This window comes from Sturnus vulgaris, chromosome 5 (assembly GCF_052056855.1).
Source record: "Sturnus vulgaris isolate bStuVul1 chromosome 5, bStuVul1.hap1, whole genome shotgun sequence".
In the NCBI taxonomy this organism is placed as follows: domain Eukaryota; kingdom Metazoa; phylum Chordata; class Aves; order Passeriformes; family Sturnidae; genus Sturnus; species Sturnus vulgaris.
The window spans coordinates 74497712-74516860 of record NC_142247.1 but is presented as its reverse complement, the minus strand read 5'-3'; the positions used below and the strand labels follow the sequence as shown (position 1 = coordinate 74516860).

The 19149-nt window shown below is 48.4% G+C and overlaps 2 protein-coding genes and 1 long non-coding RNA gene across 5 annotated transcripts; 1 reads left to right on the top strand and 2 right to left on the bottom strand.

The window, feature by feature from the left end:
• On the bottom strand, positions 1 to 7253 carry LOC148223814 (uncharacterized). Of its 3 annotated transcripts, XR_015804131.1 has the most exons (5): positions 4411 to 4654; positions 3774 to 3932; positions 3013 to 3111; positions 2560 to 2627; positions 1 to 2454 (listed from the first exon to the last, which is right to left on the bottom strand). It is a non-coding gene; the product is annotated as an uncharacterized LOC148223814 (long non-coding RNA). The 3 variants fall into 3 exon arrangements; XR_015804130.1 differs by lacking the exon at positions 4411 to 4654 and adding an exon at positions 6713 to 7253 and having other exon boundaries at positions 1 to 2627; XR_015804129.1 differs by having other exon boundaries at positions 1 to 2627.
• A 1589-nt stretch (positions 7254 to 8842) lies between these two features.
• Positions 8843 to 18598, bottom strand: LOC106862031 (guanylyl cyclase-activating protein 1-like). Its single transcript, XM_014890792.2, has 4 exons — positions 18398 to 18598; positions 12536 to 12685; positions 10815 to 10905; positions 8843 to 9852 (listed from the first exon to the last, which is right to left on the bottom strand). The coding sequence occupies exons 1-4, from the start codon at positions 18593 to 18595 to the stop codon at positions 9725 to 9727; spliced, it is 567 nt and encodes a 188-aa protein (XP_014746278.1). The 5' UTR covers positions 18596 to 18598; the 3' UTR covers positions 8843 to 9724.
• On the top strand, positions 13640 to 16882 carry LOC106862030 (acrosin-like). The gene is made up of 5 exons (XM_088166034.1): positions 13640 to 14269; positions 14532 to 14753; positions 14903 to 15166; positions 15660 to 15801; positions 16310 to 16882. The coding sequence occupies exons 1-5, from the start codon at positions 14031 to 14033 to the stop codon at positions 16706 to 16708; spliced, it is 1266 nt and encodes a 421-aa protein (XP_088022160.1). The 5' UTR covers positions 13640 to 14030; the 3' UTR covers positions 16709 to 16882.
• Positions 18599 to 19149: the final 551 nt, after the last annotated feature.

Genomic DNA, 19149 nt, shown 5'->3' with positions numbered 1-19149 from the left:
GGTGACGCGCTTCATGCCAGGAGCAGGGCCGGGTGCGACGAAGACGGGAGCGGGCCGACCCGATACCGCGCGGGGCCGCGGGCCCGGCGGAGCCCGGCCCGCTGGGTAGGGGCCGCCAATGGCACCGGGGCTTCTGCTTCGGCTTCTGTCCGTGTCGGCGGGGAGGCCCCAGCCAGCGGTGCCCCTCTCCCTCGGCGACACGGGCGTGGAACTCGGCATCGGGCGCTGCATCGCCGCGGACAGCAGGGGGCGCACGGGTACCGATACTGCCATGGGGCCCGGCGCTGCTCTCCTGCTCCGCCGCCAGGCGGCGCTGCGCTGCCGTCCTGCCGCGCCTCCGGGCACGCTCGGTTTCCTCGGGACCCCGGGCCCCGCCTGTCCCGCCGCTGCGGAGGCGGGGGATGCTTTATGGGACTGCCCGAGCTGGCAGTGCCGGGTCTGGGGCGTTGGGGCGCGCCTTGGGGGGCTGCGGGTGCGCTCGTTTCCTCTTCTGCATGGCCTTCTGTGTGAGCATCTCTCGTTGCGACTGCTCTTGGAGAGTCAAACCCCTCCTCCTAAGTGGTCTCAGGAGCCTGGCAGGGTGAGTTTTGTTTCACAGGGGAAAGGGCCACTGGTCGTGTCCAGAGACCTGTGCACCCAGCCAGGTTTCTGCCTGATAAAATTCCAAATGGATGAGGATTTCTCCCAGCCCCAAGCTGCCCCCACCTGTAACCCTGGCTGCCTTTGGGGTGCCCAAAGCCTCCTCTGTGCAGATCTCAGGAACCTGGGAGGGGTGAACAATGTTGCACAGGGAAAAACCCCACAGATTTTATCTCCGGGCCTGGGGCCAGGAGCAGGCATTTGCGTGCTATAATTCCAGAAGGAGCACGGTGTCTCCCAGACCCAAGCCGCATCCAGCTGTGACCCAGCTGCTCTTGGAGTGCCAAAAGCCTCCTCGTAGCTGATCTCAGGAACCCTGGAAGGGTGAGTTTGGTTTCACAGGGAAAAGGCCTCCGTTTGTGTCCAGAGATCAAATAAGGGACTCTGCTTTTCCTCTAGTTCTCCTTCCTGTTTTCACCTGGGCTACAAGGATGGGCATGGCCTGTATTTCTCATATCAAAGTGATGTTACTAAATTTGTCCAGAAGTTCTGATTGTTATTTTTATTAGTAGTAGTAATTTTCTGATAGAAAACACTCTCATTTTGCCTTTCCCACGTTGTTTCCAGGTGCTGCCCAGGATGGACATCTGTGGTCTCAGACAGTGATTCCCGAGGAGCAAGGAAAGCCTTTTCCTCACCTGCACAGTTCAGGTGGATGGGACAGAATTGGTGTGGCCTGACAAGGCAGGAAAAGCTGTCTGTGTTCTGGAGTGCCTTGAAAGCTTTCTCCGTCAGGTTTGGAAGGGGTTTCTCTTTGGGATTTCTTGTGATGCAGCACCACGGGTATCCCTTTGTGCCAAGTCCAGTGCTAAAGGATTGAAGAACTGACAAGTGGGGTCTGGGATGAAAATGCCGCTAATAAAATTAAGCAAAGAATACAATAAGAGAAATGAGCATCCTTTTAATGTCTGAAATAGTTAGGAATAAAAATGCTGGAAAAGGGCACTCTGAATTGGTGTCACTTGTCATGGATAAAACCCCAGAGTGAGGAATCAGAGCAGAAGTTGAGAGCTGGAATCCTTCTGCAGTCGACTTAATTTTCTTTTCCTCCTCTCTTTCAGGACAGGAAGAATCACGACTCTCCTGGCATCTTTGCCAAGAGCTGTGGTGTTTGATCAGCCAAAGCCCAGAGGCTTCAGCACCAGAGGTCTGAGCCTGGAGGGCTCCTGGTGCTGCCCGTGCTGTGGGCTATGTCAGAGGATGCAGGGTTCCTCTTTGCCTCCCTGCTGGGATTAACTGCCATGGGAATGTGGGATCTGGGTGAAACTCCAGCTCTCCTGGTGTTCAGGGGAGCAAGGTCTGAGGGACTCCTCTCTGGGGATGTGCGGTGAAGGACTGAATAGTGTGGAAGGAGAGTATTTATAAACTGTATCACTGTTTCTCCCAAAATTGGGGTGGAGCAGTGATGGGGGCGGTTGGGTTTGGTCTGGGCCTGTTATTCTTTGTGCAATTTTTAAATTCTCTTGTATGATTTACTGTCCGGTATCTTTCTAACAAAAGCTGACATAAATTTAGATTAAGGATTAGAACTTGGCTCCATTCATTGCAAACATTTGACAAGGCTGGAGGACTGGGGTGGTGACTGCTCTCAGGAAAGGTTACTTATTAATACTGTGTCAGATTTCCCGCAGTGACTGTCAGGCCTGCATGGCTGTGAGTTCGTGCTCTTCTCACTGGGGAAATAAGTTCAGCAAAATTAGAAATGTTAGAAAAATCCAGCCAAAAATTCCACCTCTGTACCCCCTAAGTTTTCCCAGTTTTTCCCAGCTAGGAGCTGCACAGAAGTCAGGCAGGGGAAGTGACAACAGGGAACAGCTGAAAAATTCAAAGGCACAAAGAGGAAAGGGGAAAGGTTTCAGAAAACAATTCTATGGTCTGAGAATAATTTCTGATTCCCTACTGAGAAGAACACGAACTCACAGCCATTCAGGCCTGACAGTCCCCTGCAGTGAGAGCTCAGCACACATCCACAGAGGCAAGTCCAGCATCTTAAATGAAAAAATAAAAATAAAAACCAGAAGAAAAAGGTGATTTCTTTTGCTTCAGAGTTATTTCAAGTTCTTAAAGCCCAAGCAACATTTGCTCTTGATTTTGGTTGGGTGAATCATGAGCAGTGGGCACGGGTCATGCCATTCATTGAGCAGAAAACCCGGGGTCATTTAGAGGGGACACAAGAACTGTTTGTGTAGCGACCTCGGGCTGCAGAGGGGCAGGAGAAAGGCCAAGGGAGCTCCCTGGGGCCACCAGGGCCTGTGGGGAACAGAATGGACGCTTGGATGACCAGTGGAGGTGAGGAGTGGATCTGAGTTCATCTACAGGGAAATAAGGAGGGGATACTCTGGAGTGAAAAGCTGAGGTGATGAGTTCACCCACCTGGGCACGAGTTGTGTTTGCACAAAGTGGGACCAGAGGTGAAGGTCAATCCAAAGTCGATCCTGCTTGACCTCTGAATTCCAGGATAAGTTTTACAAGCTGCCAAATGAGGGAGTAAAAATACACAAAAATGAAACTGAGAGCATTCATGAGGTTCCTGGGAGTCCATTACAGTGTTGTCATAGAATTCTTAATGAGTTTTGAGCTTTTAATGACAACAATTCAGGACTTTCTTTGGATTATTCACTGTGTAGGATTTGGGGTTTATCTGGATTTTAAAGGCGTCGTGGTGGCCCTGACACTGCTCAGGAGCTGGTAGGAAAAGCAGGGTCAGAGCTCCTGGCAGGCACAGGGTGTTTTTCCCAGAGTGGACTGTGGAGGAATTGTTTGGGCCTTGGATTGTCCCTCTGGGTGATGCCAGTTGCTGTGATTTGTGTAATTCCATACATTTAACTCCCAGTACTTCCCAGCCCAGGAGCTTGAGCTGACAGGGCAGCACACAGATTGTTCTCTGTGCTGTGCCCCGATTTGGGGTTGGCTGTCAGCTTTGCTAGCTCCCGTGAATTATGCCCATAGCCCCGAATTCCCTGCTCAATTCCCACTGCCATAACCTCACAGCGCCTCATGGAGTGGGGATATACTGTGGCAGGAAGCTCAGCAGCATCGGCACAGGGACAGGTGTATATTCCAAAGAATTTGCTGTTTCAAACCCTCATCCCCCAGCCCCGCCGATGTCCCTGGGGGGCACTTGACAGAGTTACCTGGATTTCAGCTGATTTCACCCCCCCGAGCTCGGGCTCCAGGTGATCTTTTCAAGCAGGAGAAGGCAGGGGCCGGAGGCGCTCGTGGCCCGTGCCGAGGCAGTCCCTGGGGCCACGAGAGGACATCTCTCCCTGCAGAATTTCAGTTCTTTCCAGAGCCTCAGCAGTGACAGAGGACAAAGAGGAAGATGAGGAGGAGGAAGGAGGGGGAGAGGGTTTGAGAGGAGGGGAAGCCCAAATCCGTGCTGTGTGCGGAGCTCCGACAGCACGCTGCAGCCCGCAGCTCAGTGTGAGCACGGGGCAGAGGAGGCGATTTCTGGGCATTCAATCACCCTGAGGCGGGCCCGGCACCGCCCCTGCAGCACCGTCCCCAGCACAGCTCGGTACCGCTCCGGGATCACCCGGCCCCGCCCCCGGTGCCGCCCGGGACCACTGGGGACCGCCCCTAAAGCACCGCCCCGGCCCCGCCCGGTCCCGTCCCCGGGACCTCCGTGCCCCGCCTCGCCAAGCCCCGGCTCCGCCCCGAGCCTGCCCGGGCTGCGCCGGCACCATCGCTGGCGGCCCCGCCCCTCTCCCCCGGGCCGAAGCGGGCTGAAGGAGATGTCCGCACGATTGGAAACGCCGCCGAAAACCGCACCCGTGGGATCGGTGTCGGCGTCGTGCGCAGGCATCCCACTAGAGCGAGCGGGCTCCTTGCTGTGCCACCCTCCTTTTGCAGCCAGAGTTAGAAGGTCGGGGAGCGACACCCGAGCCGCCATCTTGGGAGAGGCAGGCGCGCAGTACCGCGCTCTGCCCACAGGGTGGCGCTTGGGAGACAGGCAAGGGATGGAATCAAGGAGTGTCCCAATCCTTGAGGAAATCCCCCGGAATGAACGCCCCAAAAAACCCCGACCAGAACTGAGAAACCTCCTGCCTCTGTATGAGTGCAAAGGCTGTGCAAGGAGTGTGCAAATAGTGTGCATTAGCAATCGATCGGCAGGCATTGGCAATCGACCGCCGATCTAATCGATCGGCAGGCGCGATCAATCGATCGCCGAGCTAATCGATCGGCAGGCGCGATCGATCGCCGAGCTAATCGATCGGCAGGCATTAGCAATCGATCGCCGATCTAATCGATCGGCAGGCGCGATCAATCGATCGCCGATATAATCGATCGGCAGGCGCGATCAATCGATCGCCGATATAATCGATCGGCAGGCATTAGCAATCGAACGCCGATATAATCGATCGGCAGGCGCGATCAATCGATCGGCGATCTAATCGATCGGCAGGCATTAGCAATCGATCGCCGATCTAATCGATCGGCAGGCATTAGCAATCGATCGCCGATATAATCGATCGGCAGGCGCGATCAATCGATCGCCGATCTAATCGATCGGCAGGCATTAGCAATCGAACGCCGATCTAATCGATCAGCAGGCATTAGCAATCGATCGCCGATCTAATCGATCGGCAGGCGCGATCAATCGATCGCCGATCTAATCGATCGGCGGGCATTAGCAATCGAACGCCGATCTAATCGATCGGTAGTCGTGATCAATCGATCGCTGATCTAATCGATCGGCACGCATTAGCTATCGATCGCCGATCTGATTTTTCCCGCCATTTTTCATGGATTTTTTCCCCCATTTCTTACTGATTTTTCCCCAATTTTTCATGCATTTTTCCCCGCAATTTTCGTGGATTTTTTCCCATATTTTCCCCATTTCTCACTGATTTTTTTCCCCCATTTCTCAATGATTTGTTTCCCCAATTTATCAAAGATTTTTTTTCCCCATTTCACCATGATGTTTCCCCCATTTCTCACTGATTTTTTCCCCCCATTTTTCCATGGATATTTCCCGATTTTCCCCCCCATTGCTCACTGATTTTTGCCCCCATTTCTCTCTGAATTTCCCCCCATTTTCCATGCATTTTTCCCCCCATTAATCACTGATTTTTTTCCCCATTTATCACTGATATTTGCCCCCATTTCTCTCTGAATTTTCCCCCCATTTTTCATGCATTTTTCCGCCCATTAATCACTGATTTTCTCCCCATTTATCACTGATTATTGCCCCCATTTTTCACTTATTTTTTCCCCACAGCATCGGCCACCACAGCACGAGCGATAACAGCTCGCTCTGTTCCCGCCATTGCCCATGGATTGTTTGCCTGTTTTCCATGGATTTTTTCCCCATTTCTCACTGATTTCCCCCCCCCCCCCATTTCTCACTGAATATTCCCCCATTTTTCATCGACTTTTCCCCCATTTACCACTGATTTTTCCCCCATTTCTCGCTGATTTTGTCCCAAATTTTCCCCCATTTCTCATTGATTTTTTTCCCTGTTTCTCACTGATTTTTCCCCCATTTCTTAATGACTTTTCCCGCCATTCGTCACGGATTTTTTCCCCCATTTCTCAATTATTTTTTCCCCCACTTTTCCCCGTTTCTCACTGATTTATTCCCCCATTTTTCATGGATTTTTTTTCCCCCATTTCTCACTGATTTTTTTCCCCATTTTTCAAAGATTCCCCCCCCGTTTTTCACTGATTTTTCTCCATTTCTCACTGATTTTCCCACCATTTTTCATGTGGTTTTTTTCCATTTCTCACTGATGTTTTACCCCATTCTTATTACCATTCTCATAGCTCTATTTTATATTTATACATATTCTTATATTTGCATTATTTCTGTTATACACTAGATTTTTCATAGATATTTGCTACTTATATTTCATTATATTTTACATGTATACCAATCTATTTCTATTCTTTATATTTTATTTTTATATTAGCTATAAAAACCGTGCCTCTACCCAAATAAAAAGCATTTAAACATTCCTTTTAGACTATATTTAGCTATTTTTTATGGTTCTGTTTTTCATGCATTCTACACCCACCCCTCCCTCTCAATGTTCTGGCACCCACCATGACCCCCCCCCCATGCCCGACTCACCTGCTCCTCCAGCGCAGCCCGGCTCCCTCTCCCAGGGACCTTGGGGTGCCCCAAACCACGTCGGAGCCCCCCTCAGCCTTTTTTCCTCACCCCAAAGAAGGCACAGAACGACTCCTTTAATGAAGTTGTTTTAACAATTGTAAGGCTAGAGCTTTTGGTATCCACTGCTTGCCATCCCTTGTAAACCAATTATTTTCTTCTTTCTTCTGCAGCTTAATAAACCTCTTTTTTTCCCCATAGTTTTCCAAATGCATGTATTACCGCATATGCATATTTAGAATCAGTAAATATATTTAATGTCTTGTCCTGCTATAATTCACAGGCTCTCACAAGCGTGTGCAGCTCTGCTGTCTGAGCTGACCAGGTGGCTGGTAACCTCCCCCCTTCCTTTAATTGCTTTCCATTCACGATAGAGTATCCTGTAAATCATGAAGAATGGGGGGGAAAAATCAGTGAGAAATGGGGAAAAAAATCCATGAAAAATGGGGGAACAAATCAGTGAGCAACGGGGAAAAGTGGGGAAAAGTTAATTGAGAAATGGGGAAAAAATCAGTGAGAAATGGGGAAAAAATCCCTGAAGAATGGGGAAAAAAATCAGTGAGAAATGGGGAAAAGTGGGGAAAAAATCCGTGAGAAATGGGGGAAAAATCAGTGAGAAATGGGTGGGGAAATTCCATGAAAAATGGCGAAAGAGCTAATCGATCACCAAAGCTTCTCTGTCAATCACTTCTCAGCTGGATAAAATGCAAAAAGGCTCATGAGCAGAGAGAAGGACAGGGAGACATCACTCACCGATTACCATCACAGAGAAAAAATGAGAGAAATTAATTGAATTTATTACAAATCAAAATCAGAGTAAGATAATGAGAAGTAAAACAAATCTTTAAAACACCTTTCCTCCATTCCTCTCTCCTTCCCAGGATTAACTTTATTCCCAATTCTCTCCCTCCTCCCCACCAGAAGTGCAAGAAGATGAGAGTGGAGGTTATGGTCAGTTCATGCCACTACTTCCCCCTTGTGCTGCTGCAGCATGAGACCACTCCTACAGGAGACAGTTCTCCATTAATTTCTCCAATATGAGTCCTTCTCATGGGCCGTGGTTCTTCATGAGCTTCTCCAGGGTGAGGAGCCTCTCCCAGGGTCAGTCCTTCAGGAACTGCTCTAAATGAGTCCCCAGTAAGGTCACAAGTCCCACCAGGAAACCACAGGCCCACAGGTCCTTCCAGGACCTGCTCCAACACGGGGCTCTTCCACAGGCTGCAGGTGGATTTCTGCTTCCCTCCTGCAGACCTCTGTGTGCTCCAGGAGGACAACCTGCTTCACTACGGACGGCATCATGGGCTGCAGGAAAATCTCATTTCTTGTACCTGAAACACCTCCTTCCCCTCCTTCTTAGCTGACTTTGCAGAGCTGTTTCTTTCACACATTCTCAGTCTTCACCACTCTAGCTGCAATTGCTTCTGTCCAATAACTTTTCCTTCTTAAATATGTTATCCCAGACATGTTACTACCATGCCTGAAGGTCTCAGGCTTGGCCAGTAGCATCCTGGAGCCGGCTGGCATTGTCTTTGCCAGACACAGGGGAAACTTCAGCAGCTTCTCAAAGAAGCCAATCCTGTAGCCCCCTGCTACCAAAACCTTGCCATACAAACCAATACACATGTGAACATCACAGAAGCCTACGTATAAGCAAGTATCAGCCTAATCTAAAGTTTTGTTACAGGTCTGCAAGTTCTTCCTCTTTGCACAGGAAAAGCATGCCAACTATGGCACAGGCACTCCACTGAACATTTCCTGCATTCATCTTTCCTTCTGGTTCTCTTCCCAGATTCAAAGGAGCTTCTGGTCATGACCTTATCTAACGAACAGTGAACAAGACACAGTTTGCGGAGTCTGTCCATGCTGCATCATTCTTCCCATACAAAATCAGTCATTTATGGCAGAACTGATCTAGAGTATCAGCTTCACTCCAGCATTCACATGAACAGCACAATTCACAAGTCACCTTGGTGAGTTGTTTCTTTTAATTAGATTGTCTCATCAAGGACAAGAAGAAAGACCAATAAAGAATATGTGAGGTAATAATATTAGGATCATATTCAAATACTTCATTTATCATATAGTCACAGAATGGTTTGGGTAGGAAGGGACCTCAAAGATCATCTTGTTTCAGCCCCGTGTCATGGGGCTAGATCAGGTTACTCCAAGCCTTGTTAAGTGTGGCCTTGAACATTCCCAGTGACTCAGTTATATGAGAAGAGAATAAGTAGGACCCTGAGTACATAAAAGATTTGATCTCTCAAGTAATTCTTCTACTTTGGTATGTAGAAGAATATGAGTAGCATATTTTCTGTGGTTACAGAAGCTGCTCCAAACTGCTGACTTGTTTGCTAGAGTTCTTTGGTCACAGAAAGCTGCTGCAGCTGAGGACAGATTTGTTACTGTTGGACTGGTTTTTCTTTCAGTTCTTGCGATCTTATGACTAAAGCTGCTTCTGTAGAGACTACCAAATTCAAGCACATCTGGTATGGTGTTCATGAACCAATACCATGACAAGAACAGTGCGAGTTACATTCTTTGATAGTTCTCTACACTAATAACAGCTTGAAACTCTTCTTTTGTATGTCAGAATATTTCCTCCACACTCCACCACCCAGTTCTGCTACTGCTCTTCACAAACTTGGCATTACTTTTAGTCCATTTCAAAGTGGTAATTTGGGACACAGAATAAAAAGGAAAATTGTGCCCTGAAATTTGGCCTTTAAACTTTAGAAAAACAAGTCAAATACTGCCAACCTGATTCAGTTTTTCTGAACTTGCCCTGCATTTACGTGGCTTAGCTTCAGTATTTGTACAGGAACATGCACTCAGATACACAAACATAGCAGTGTCTTTCTGTTCCCACTTCCATATTCATGTTTATGGAAATTTTGTTTTGAAAAATGCTGTTTCTCCTTTCTTGTCTTTCTACACCCTTTTGTTTATTGGCACAGCATTTTCTCCCAGCTTGATTTATACACTATGCCGACGGTTGTTTATCATGGCCACAATGTGTGACAGGTCCAAACTTTTCATCATAACCTCCATGAACTCCTCATCTTTCCTTGCTCCCTCCACAAATTCATCCAGAGAGAGTTCACCTGTGTCAGACATAAATAAAAGGCATCAGGATCCACATCTGACAGGAAAAGAAGTAATCTAACTGTAGAGACACTTACTATATAGGCACTGTTCTAAGGCACTGTTCTGAAGTCCTCAGAGAGTCTTCTTAAGCATTAATGAAATATCCCCAGTATCCAGACAATACCTGCTTCCTTTTTTTTTGCCCATACAGGGGAAGAGGTACATAAGAAAGAACAATAGAAATGGGTAACTAAGGAGTGGGATCACAGCATCCTTTTTGACTCAACCTATTGTAGTACTAACCTGCCCTATACTTTCTGATTTTCAAGGATAAAGGAGCTGACAGAAAGAGGCTGTGACAGACAGAAACAAATTTTTCTGTCCTAGGCCAAAAAGCCCTTGTGTAGGGAAGCAGCTCAGCAGAGTTATTCTGGAATAACAAAAGAGCCTGTCAGAAAATAACGAGCACCTGAAGTAGCAAGGACTTGGGGACATATAGGGTGCACAGTGGCACTTGACCAACTTTTGGCTAAGCACTTCATGTTCTTGCTGTACTGCCTGCAGCAGACCCAGTGAAGAAACTCTGAACTTCAACATTAAATTCCACTTCTTCCTTTCCATGCTGAAGTACTTAGGAGCACTTGGGGCCATTTGCTAATATTTCCCACTTCTAACTGGCATGAGCTACATAGCAACATACAAAAAGAGAAACAAAACACCACTCCAAAACCCCACTACTAAAGTCACATGGACAGAACAAAGCTGGGACTCAGTAGAGGGAACAAATCCTGTCACACTAATAATGTATAATGCCAGGAGAAAAATCCTTTTTGGTCCATTGAGAATGTGTTACTGGCTGAGAATGCAAATAGAAAGAAAATATGAAGTGAAGAGGCCTAAAGTCCAACCAAGAAAGGAAAAATTGGATGTTACTCTGTAGAAAAGAGCCTGAGCTGGGTGGCAAAGGCAGGAATCTTACCGTCGCCATTCACATCAATCCTGTTGAAGACTCGGTTGGTGAACTCTTCTGCACTAGTTTCATGGTCACCACCATTAATAGCTCGAATAGCCTAAAATAAAAGAGCAAGAGTAAGAAGATGCCTAACAACTCCCACACTGATTCCACATGTCAGCATAGATTCAGAATAGAAGACTGTCATGCCTGGTACCTTTCCCATACAGATGAACCAGCACCACAGGAAAGCAAAGGATGAATCATCAGGCCTTAGGGATGGCACTGAAGGGTGCAAAGGGAGCGTGGCTCTGGAGCACGGAAAGAGCAGCAAAACCCAGAGGATTGGCCTAATTCTGCTTAGGTACAGTTTAGGCTGCACAAATGATAGAATCGGAATCCACCTAATCGATCCATTTTGGTCCACTTTGTGACCTTGGGTTGGTACACCCATCCTCAGAAACACTGTCAAACACTCTCTACACTTGACATTATGAAATTCCTTTGTTATATGTTGTGGTAATTTATTTCTATTCTTACTTTCACAGTTTCCATTTATATACTGCTTCCTGTGTGTGTGGCTTCTCCCTAAAGCTCACTGGAAATTCATTTTCATCTTAAGAAACTAAGCCTTATCCACTTCTGGTTGCTACAATTCTTCTTATTCATAACTACATAGCGCAGGATTCTCTTTTCTTTCAATGCTAATTATTTCCTTTGTTTAAGGAGATCCATGAAATATTTCAGAGCCTTTACACTGATTCTAAGACTATTAATTTTCTAGGTTTTGGCCTTTGATATTTGATGTTTGGCCATTTTCTTCAAATGCTATTTTACTGAAACTAATATCATCTCAGCAATTTCCTAAGGTTACCAAAAAAGACACTAAACTACACCCACAAAATACAAAGGGCAATAAATTTCTTGCCACCAGTTGTTGCCCACAGGACTTGTTTCTCAAGAGCTCTGTGTTAACTCTTGCTATCTGTTGCTTCACTGTAATGTCTGATTATTTCTGTTTCAAGCTACTAGTAGGAGGCTGTATGTTACTACAGGTATTGATTTTGCTCAGGTCTCTTTGATACCCAGCTCTAAAATTCTTATCCAGATGAGAATGCATTATTAACATCTTATTAGTGCTTTATCAAATCAATTTCATGACATTTCATATTCAGAAATGTAATTTATTTAGGGTCATTGATTCTTTCCTCCATCTTGGTAATTTCCCATTATCTGCAGAATAATCTGAATTTGCAGCATAATTAATTCTGAGATATTTATAGTGATCTTTATGCCCGTAATTCCAACCTCATCCACAGTAGCTATTTTTGCATACAATCCTTTCCATTCTTATTTTTCTTCCGGCTATTCACCAGAGTCAGAAATGTTTTATTATCTTGATATTTAGGAGCTGATTCTAAAAAGCAAATTGAGAGTAGCTCTCCAGCTTCTCATGGGGAAAAGGACACATGAAGGATGCATTGCAGAGATAGCAACTGACAGTCACAGCGTCTGAAACCTTGTAAAGTGCAGTTAAGGTCACAGGTAGCTAAAACAATTTTATGGTTAGCTGTGCTGTAACATAACCTGTGGTGATAAAGTTTCTGTCAAGTCTGCTTCTTGCATTATGCAGTGGTAGGGAATTCTACTCAGAGAAGGAATCATCATCCATATGGGAAACAGCAAAGGTCTTACTTGTGTGATTTGTCTTTAAGGAAAGAGGCAAGAACACACCCCTGGAGAGTCACCTTAATAATGTTGAGCAGTTCATGTCGATCAATGCAGCCATTGCCATCTACATCATAGAGCTTGAAATACCACCGCAATTTCTGCTCCATCTTCCCTCGGAGAACGAGGCTGAGGGCAGCCACATATTCCATGAAATCAATATACCCATCCTGTCAGAAAAAAAAACCAAAATGTGACAGGAATAAACTGAGGGAGTTACTGCTCTGGAGTTGTTCCACCTTATTGCTCTTTAGATTCACAGCTGAAAGAGAAAGGCCAACAAACGACACAGAGACTTGGACTTAGGAAAAATGTTTAGTGCACAGACACGTTATTTCTCTAGCTACTAAACACCTAGGTTCCTAGAGTTATGATGTGTTACATAGAGGCTCCCCTCTGCTCACCACCTGCAGTGAGGGAACCTGCCACTCCTGGTTGTCAGCATGAACAAAGCCCCCTCTGTGCACCAAAGCTGATTGCCTTTGGCCTCCTGAGAGAGAATATTGAGACCAACCTATGGGCTGCAAGTTTTCTGTACTAGTCTGCTCTGCCTTTTTGGGAAACTGTGCTATTCCACTAAGTCATAGATCTCCATTCTGTGGAAAATAAAGTGATATTTTGTAAAATACATAGAGCCATTTCAGGTCATTTGATCACTGGAAGAATGTTCAGTATTAAGGTTTTTAATAATGCATTTCTTGACAAGAAAGAAAGAAAGAAAGAAAGAAAGAAAGAAAGAAAGAAAGAAAGAAAGAAAGAAAGAAAGAAAGAAAGAAAGAAAGAAAGAAAGAAAGAAAGAAAGAAAGAAAGAAAGAAAGAAAGAAAGAAAGAAAGAAAGAAAGAAAGAAAGAAAGAAAGAAAGAAAGAAAGAAAGAAAGAAAGAAAGAAAGAAAGAAAGTCAAAAAGCTCTTGTTTCTTCTGCAAGAAAAATGCCAATTAATAAACGTTCATCGGCCCTAGATTTAAAGCTGGCTAAATTTTGAAGTGGTTAAAAAACAAACTACAAATAAAACACATATCTAGGTCAAAGATTCTGAATAGCCACTTCAACAAATTACAGAGCAAAAAAATGAAACTTTCAATTATTAGGGTATTTTAACAAAGTCATAGGCCTTTATTAAATGGATGCTAATAAACATATGTAAAAGGTGACTGTAGGTGAACTAGCAGAGCGCTGCTGTTTTACAGCAAGGATCACAACATTTAAAATGTTCTTTCAGGGTGAGAAGGGCATGACAGGCTGAGAGAGTTATGGCTGGTCAGCCATAGAGAACAGGGAGACTTTGTTGCCCCTTCCAGTACTTAAGGGGTCTTAGAAAAAGGCTGGAGGGATACTTTGGACAAGAGCATGTGATAGGACACAAGAAAAATGGCCTGGATCCCCAAAGTGTTCAAGGCCAGGCTGGACACTGGGGCTGGGAGCAGCCTAGGACAGTGGAAGGTGTTCCTGCCCATGACAGGGATGGCACTGGATGGTCATTAAAGTCCCTTCCACTCAGAGCATTCCATGTCTCTATGACTTTGCTGCCCCTCCCTGCCATGCCCAGGACACAGAACCGGCTCCTCTGTGACAGCAGCCCTGGCTGGGGGCACTGTGAGCACCACGAAGGCTGTGGGTGCTGTGGTGGTGGCTGCACTGCAGGTGACACCTCGGTTCTGCCTCTGCCACCTGCGCTGGCACCGATGGCTTTGCTGGGGCTGCTCGTGCTGCTGGCCCTGGCCTGGCCCGTGGGGGCCACCTGGGACACCTGCAGGTCAGTGGTCTCACTTAGGGGGTTCCCTGTAGGGGAACCCACATGTTCCCCTCACCACAGTGTTCCAGCCTCAGTCCCTGGCCAGTACCCAGATACTGACACCACCTGTCTATGGGGCTGCAGCAGTTCAGGGGGACAGATGCACCCCTCGGGGGTCCCAGGTCCTTCTGCCACTCAGCACCGGGCAGGAAGGTGGGACGAGGGACCTGGAGCCTGAGCAGCAGCAGCCACTGAGCAGGGCAGTGATGGCTTTGTGTTACAGAAGAACCTGTGGGCTCCAGCCCATGGCTTCTGACCACAGCTCCGTGGCTTCTGCCGAGGACATGTCCCATGCTGTGGGTGGCACCAGTGCCCAGTCAGGGGCCTGGCCCGGCATTGTCAGCATCCAGGCCACGTGGGAGAACGGCACGTGGCACATGTGCACGGGTGTCCTCCTCAGCCCCCAGTGGGTCCTCACGGTCGCACACTGCTTCGCCAGGGCTGGGTAAGAGACAGCAGGGACAGAGATGTCCCCAGAGCACGGGCAGGTGCCCAGGTCACAGCACCCCGTGCCTCTTCCCTGTCTGGGAATTGCTGGGCTGCAGCAGCCCGTGGCTCTGCTCCCTGTCACCCCTCTCTCCATCTGCTCCCCAGGGATGTCTCCACCTGGGAGGTTGTGATTGGGGCCACAGATCTGACTCAGCTGGGCCCCGAGGCCGCGGTCAGACACATCCAGAGGCTCCTGGTGCACCAGCACTACGTGCCTGCCACAGCCAGGAACGACATCGCCCTGCTGGAGCTGGACCAGCCCGTGGAGTGCAGCGACTACATCCAGCTGGGCTGTGTGCCCGATGCCTCGCTCAGGGTCTCAGAGCTGAAATCCTGCTACATCGCCGGCTGGAACTTTGCCAGAGGTGAGTTCTGAACAGGATGTGTGCTCTGACGGGAGCTGGGCACCCTGGGGACACGGGCTGGGCACCCCGGGGACACGGGCTGGGCACCCTGGGGACACGGGCTGGGCACCCCGGGGACATGGGCTGGGCACCCTGGGGACACGGGCTGGGCACCCCGGGGACACGGGCTGGGCACCCTGGGGACACGGGCTGGGCACAGACAGAGCCCAGCTCTGGATGTCAGCACAGCCCAGCTCGGAGCAGCCCGGGCTGGGGGAAGTCCGCCAAGTCCCCGCCAAGAGGGGGCATGGAATGGGATGAGCTGTGAGGTCCCTTCATACCCAAACAGTTCCTGCTGGCCCCGGGAAGCCTCTGGGGAGATGGGTCTGGCCGCTTCCCCAGAGCCAACAGCAGGGACACAGCTGGATAATATTGCTCCGTGGGGAAGGGGCAGTGGCAGCCCCGGGGAAGGGGTGGGGATGGGTACCGAGCTGTTGGGAGCTCATTCCAATGGTTCTGGGATCAGGCTTGGTGCTGCAGGAGGCCAAGGTCCACCTCATGGACACGGAGGTCTGCAACAGCAGCCGCTGGTATGCAGGGGCTGTTCATGCTGACAACCTGTGTGCTGGGTACCCACACGGTGGCATCGACACCTGCCAGGTAGGAGCCCCCAAACATGGCCCAGCCTGTCCCGTGTCCACCCCTCCCTTCCCCACCCACAGGTCCCTGTCCTATGTCCCCTTGTCCCCAAGGCCTGGTCCTGCCCACAAAGCCCATGCAGTGCCCCCAGCAGACTCAAAGGGTGGCTGTGACCCCACAACATCTGTCCTCTGTACGTCTGGGACCCATGGGAGAGACGGGGGAGCCCCCGAGTGCTCCCAGCCAAGGGCTGGAGGCTCCAGACCCTGAGCAGAACCTGGGTGAGAGGAGCCAGCCCTGGGCTGGGAGAGAGGAGCCAGCCCTGGGGCTGGGAGAGAGGAGCCAGGCCCGGGGAGGGGAGAGAGGAGCCAGCCCTGGGCTGGGAGAGAGGAGCCAGCCCTGGGGAGGGGAGAGAGGAGCCAGCCCTGGGGCTGGGAGAGAGGAGCCAGCCCTGAGGCTGGGAGAGAGGAGCCAGCCCTGAGGCTGGCAGCAGCCCCCCACAGCCACTGAGCCCTCTCTCCTGGCACAGGGGGACAGCGGGAGTCCCCTCGTCTGCAAGGACAACACAGCTGACTACTTCTGGCTCGTGGGCATGAACAGCTGGGGAAGAGGCTGTGACAGAGCCAGGCACCCCGGGATCTACACCTCCACTCAACACTTCTACAACTGGATCCTGCTCCAGACGGGCCTGAGCTCAGCAGAAAGAGCTGGTCCAGCACCAGAGTCAGACATCACCTCAGTCCCTGAGCAGCGCGTGAAGCCAGAGGAGCCAGAGGAAGACATCAACTTGACCCCTGAGTACAGCCAGAGACCAGCGGTGACATCCTCAGGCACATCACTGCCTGTGGCATTCCCACACCAGATCCTGGTGCAATTCTGGAATCTGCTGCAGGAGTTCCTGCAGTTTCTGAACGACAAAAAAGCTTGAGCAGCAGGGGGATGAGCAGGATCCAAGGCTACAGTGGACCACGGCATTTCCTACTGAGCCAAAGGTAGCCTTGGAGCCAGAGGCTTCTCTGTCCTGCCCATGCTGCTCTGCTGCAGCCACAGCAATGCTGCCGTGACTGAGGTGTTGAAGTAAAGTTTCTGTGTTCACCATTAACCGTGCTTACAGCTCTGCTCAGTGCACCCGCAGGGTCCCTGCTGTCTGTCCATCTGCTGTGCTGTTCACATTCATTCTTCAGCCTGGAGAGGGCTCCAGGGAAACCTCGGTGCCCCTTCCAGTGCCTGAAGCAGGTTATAATAATGGGGGAGAGTGGCTTTTTGCATGGGCAGGTTGTGACAGGACAAGGAGGAATGGTTTAAATCTAGAGGAGGGGAGACTTGGATGAGGTGTCGGGAAGAAGTTTTTACTCATGGGGTGGTGAGGACCTGGCCCGTGCAATGCTCAAGGCCAGGTTGGATGGGGCTTGAAGCAACCTGGGATAATGGAAGGTGTCCCTGCCTATGGGAGGAGGTGGAATGAGATGACCCCTAAGGTCCCTTACAACCCAAGCCATTCTATAATTCTACAATTGCAAGTTATAAAATAGAATATTGAAAATTTATCCTCTTTGTCACCATCAAAGTTTTCAAAATCTGAAGGTCCAGAGGGCAGATTATTTCATCCATCATGTCTGTCTTATGACAGGGTGGATTTTCCTCTGGTGCTCTTGTTCCTTGCCCTTGTTCATAAAAGGATCTTAGACTAAGTGACTAACTGTTAACAGACTAAGATTAATTGATGTAGGTCCATCACCACTAGTTGCCTCATTCCTCCCGAGATCACTAAGCTTTCCTTCTTCAACACTGACACTGTCATTTCCCGCTTAGTTCTCACACCTCTGTGACTGTATCCTCCTTGACTCCATTTCAGAACCTTGGAGCAGAGAGTAAAGCTGAATTTTCCCAGCGTGCTATGAACCCAGATTTCTTTGTCATTAAGAATACAGGCCTGCAAGCATAGGCTGAAATGCACATGGATCAAAAGTATGCAAAAGTGAGGGCCATTGCATGCTTATAGGAATTATGGGAGCTACTGTTTTGTACCGGCAGTCACCTGTCACAGTGAGAAACACTACCCACCCCTTATGCCAGCTTCATGCTGCACCTCTCAGCACCAAGGAGCACCACAGACATTGCCTGCCCATGCAGTGTTAATTTCAACTGCCAAATACCTGGAAATTACTCCTCTGTGAATGCTATAATGATTTCTATTGTGTCTGATTCCTGTGGTCTCCACAATCTCATACAGCTATATTTTTGAATAGTAAGAACATGTAAGAAGAATAATGAAATTAGCATTTTGCTGGTTAAGCAAGGCCAAGTCAAATAATAGGCAATAAGGAATTTTCAAAATTCAAAGATAAACTTGCACGAGGTAGTTAGATAATCAGATGTATCTGTGTTTATGTCATCTATGATATTACCTGTACACATTCGTTTGCTCCTTACATTTAGCTATTTTACATTAGCATCCCTTGGCAGCTTTCCACACCAATGTTAGCAAGAGAAAATGTTTGCAAGAGAATATTTATGTTCTTTATGTTTGCAAGAGAAAGACAAAGACTCTGAAAGTGCAGGAGTTGAATCACTTCTAAGCAGCACAAGACAGTTAATTCCTTGCTGGAGAACTCACCTTGTTCATATCAAACGTGCGGAACATCTGCTCAATGTACTTATTGGCCTCTGGATCCAGCCCTCGAAGCCCAAAGAACTGCTTAAATTCATGCTCTGTCAGCTGTCCAGAAGGACACTCTGTCATGAATTTCTTGTACCAGTGGTGGATCTCAACAGCCTGTAGATCATCCACTGTGGAGCTGCTGTTGTTTCCCATATGTGTTTGTGGTCAGAAGGATGATGCTACAGGAACGATCCTCTTCCTCCTGTGGCTCTCACAGCACTGCCCATTTGCTCCTGTCCGTGCTCAACAGTAATGTCAGTTACGTGAGGGATCTAACTTTCTGCAAGCCAATTAGAAATGTTAATCTTCTTAGAGGCTGATCCACAAACCATAAAGTTGCAATGATACAAACAGTCTTCTTAGAATGGAAAGGAGATGCAAGATAATCTAGCAAATCACTGCTGTTTTAGGAACTAAAGCAGAAAGGGTGAGAAGGTTAATCAGACACTTGCATTGGGAGCTATACTGGTTTGGTAGACTACCCTATTTTTAACCTTGATAGAGTTATACATGAAGATAAGAGGAAATGCCCACAAGATGTGGGTTGTGAGGTTAAGTAAAGATTTGCTCCCCTAAGTGGGTTTGAGAGTCTGTTTTCTCAAACAGGCATGTTGAATAACAGAATATGTAGGACCAGAAAGTGTTGCAGAAGTGGCCCGGTACAAGAATGAGGACATGTGGGAAAAAGTTCACCTCCATGCACACAA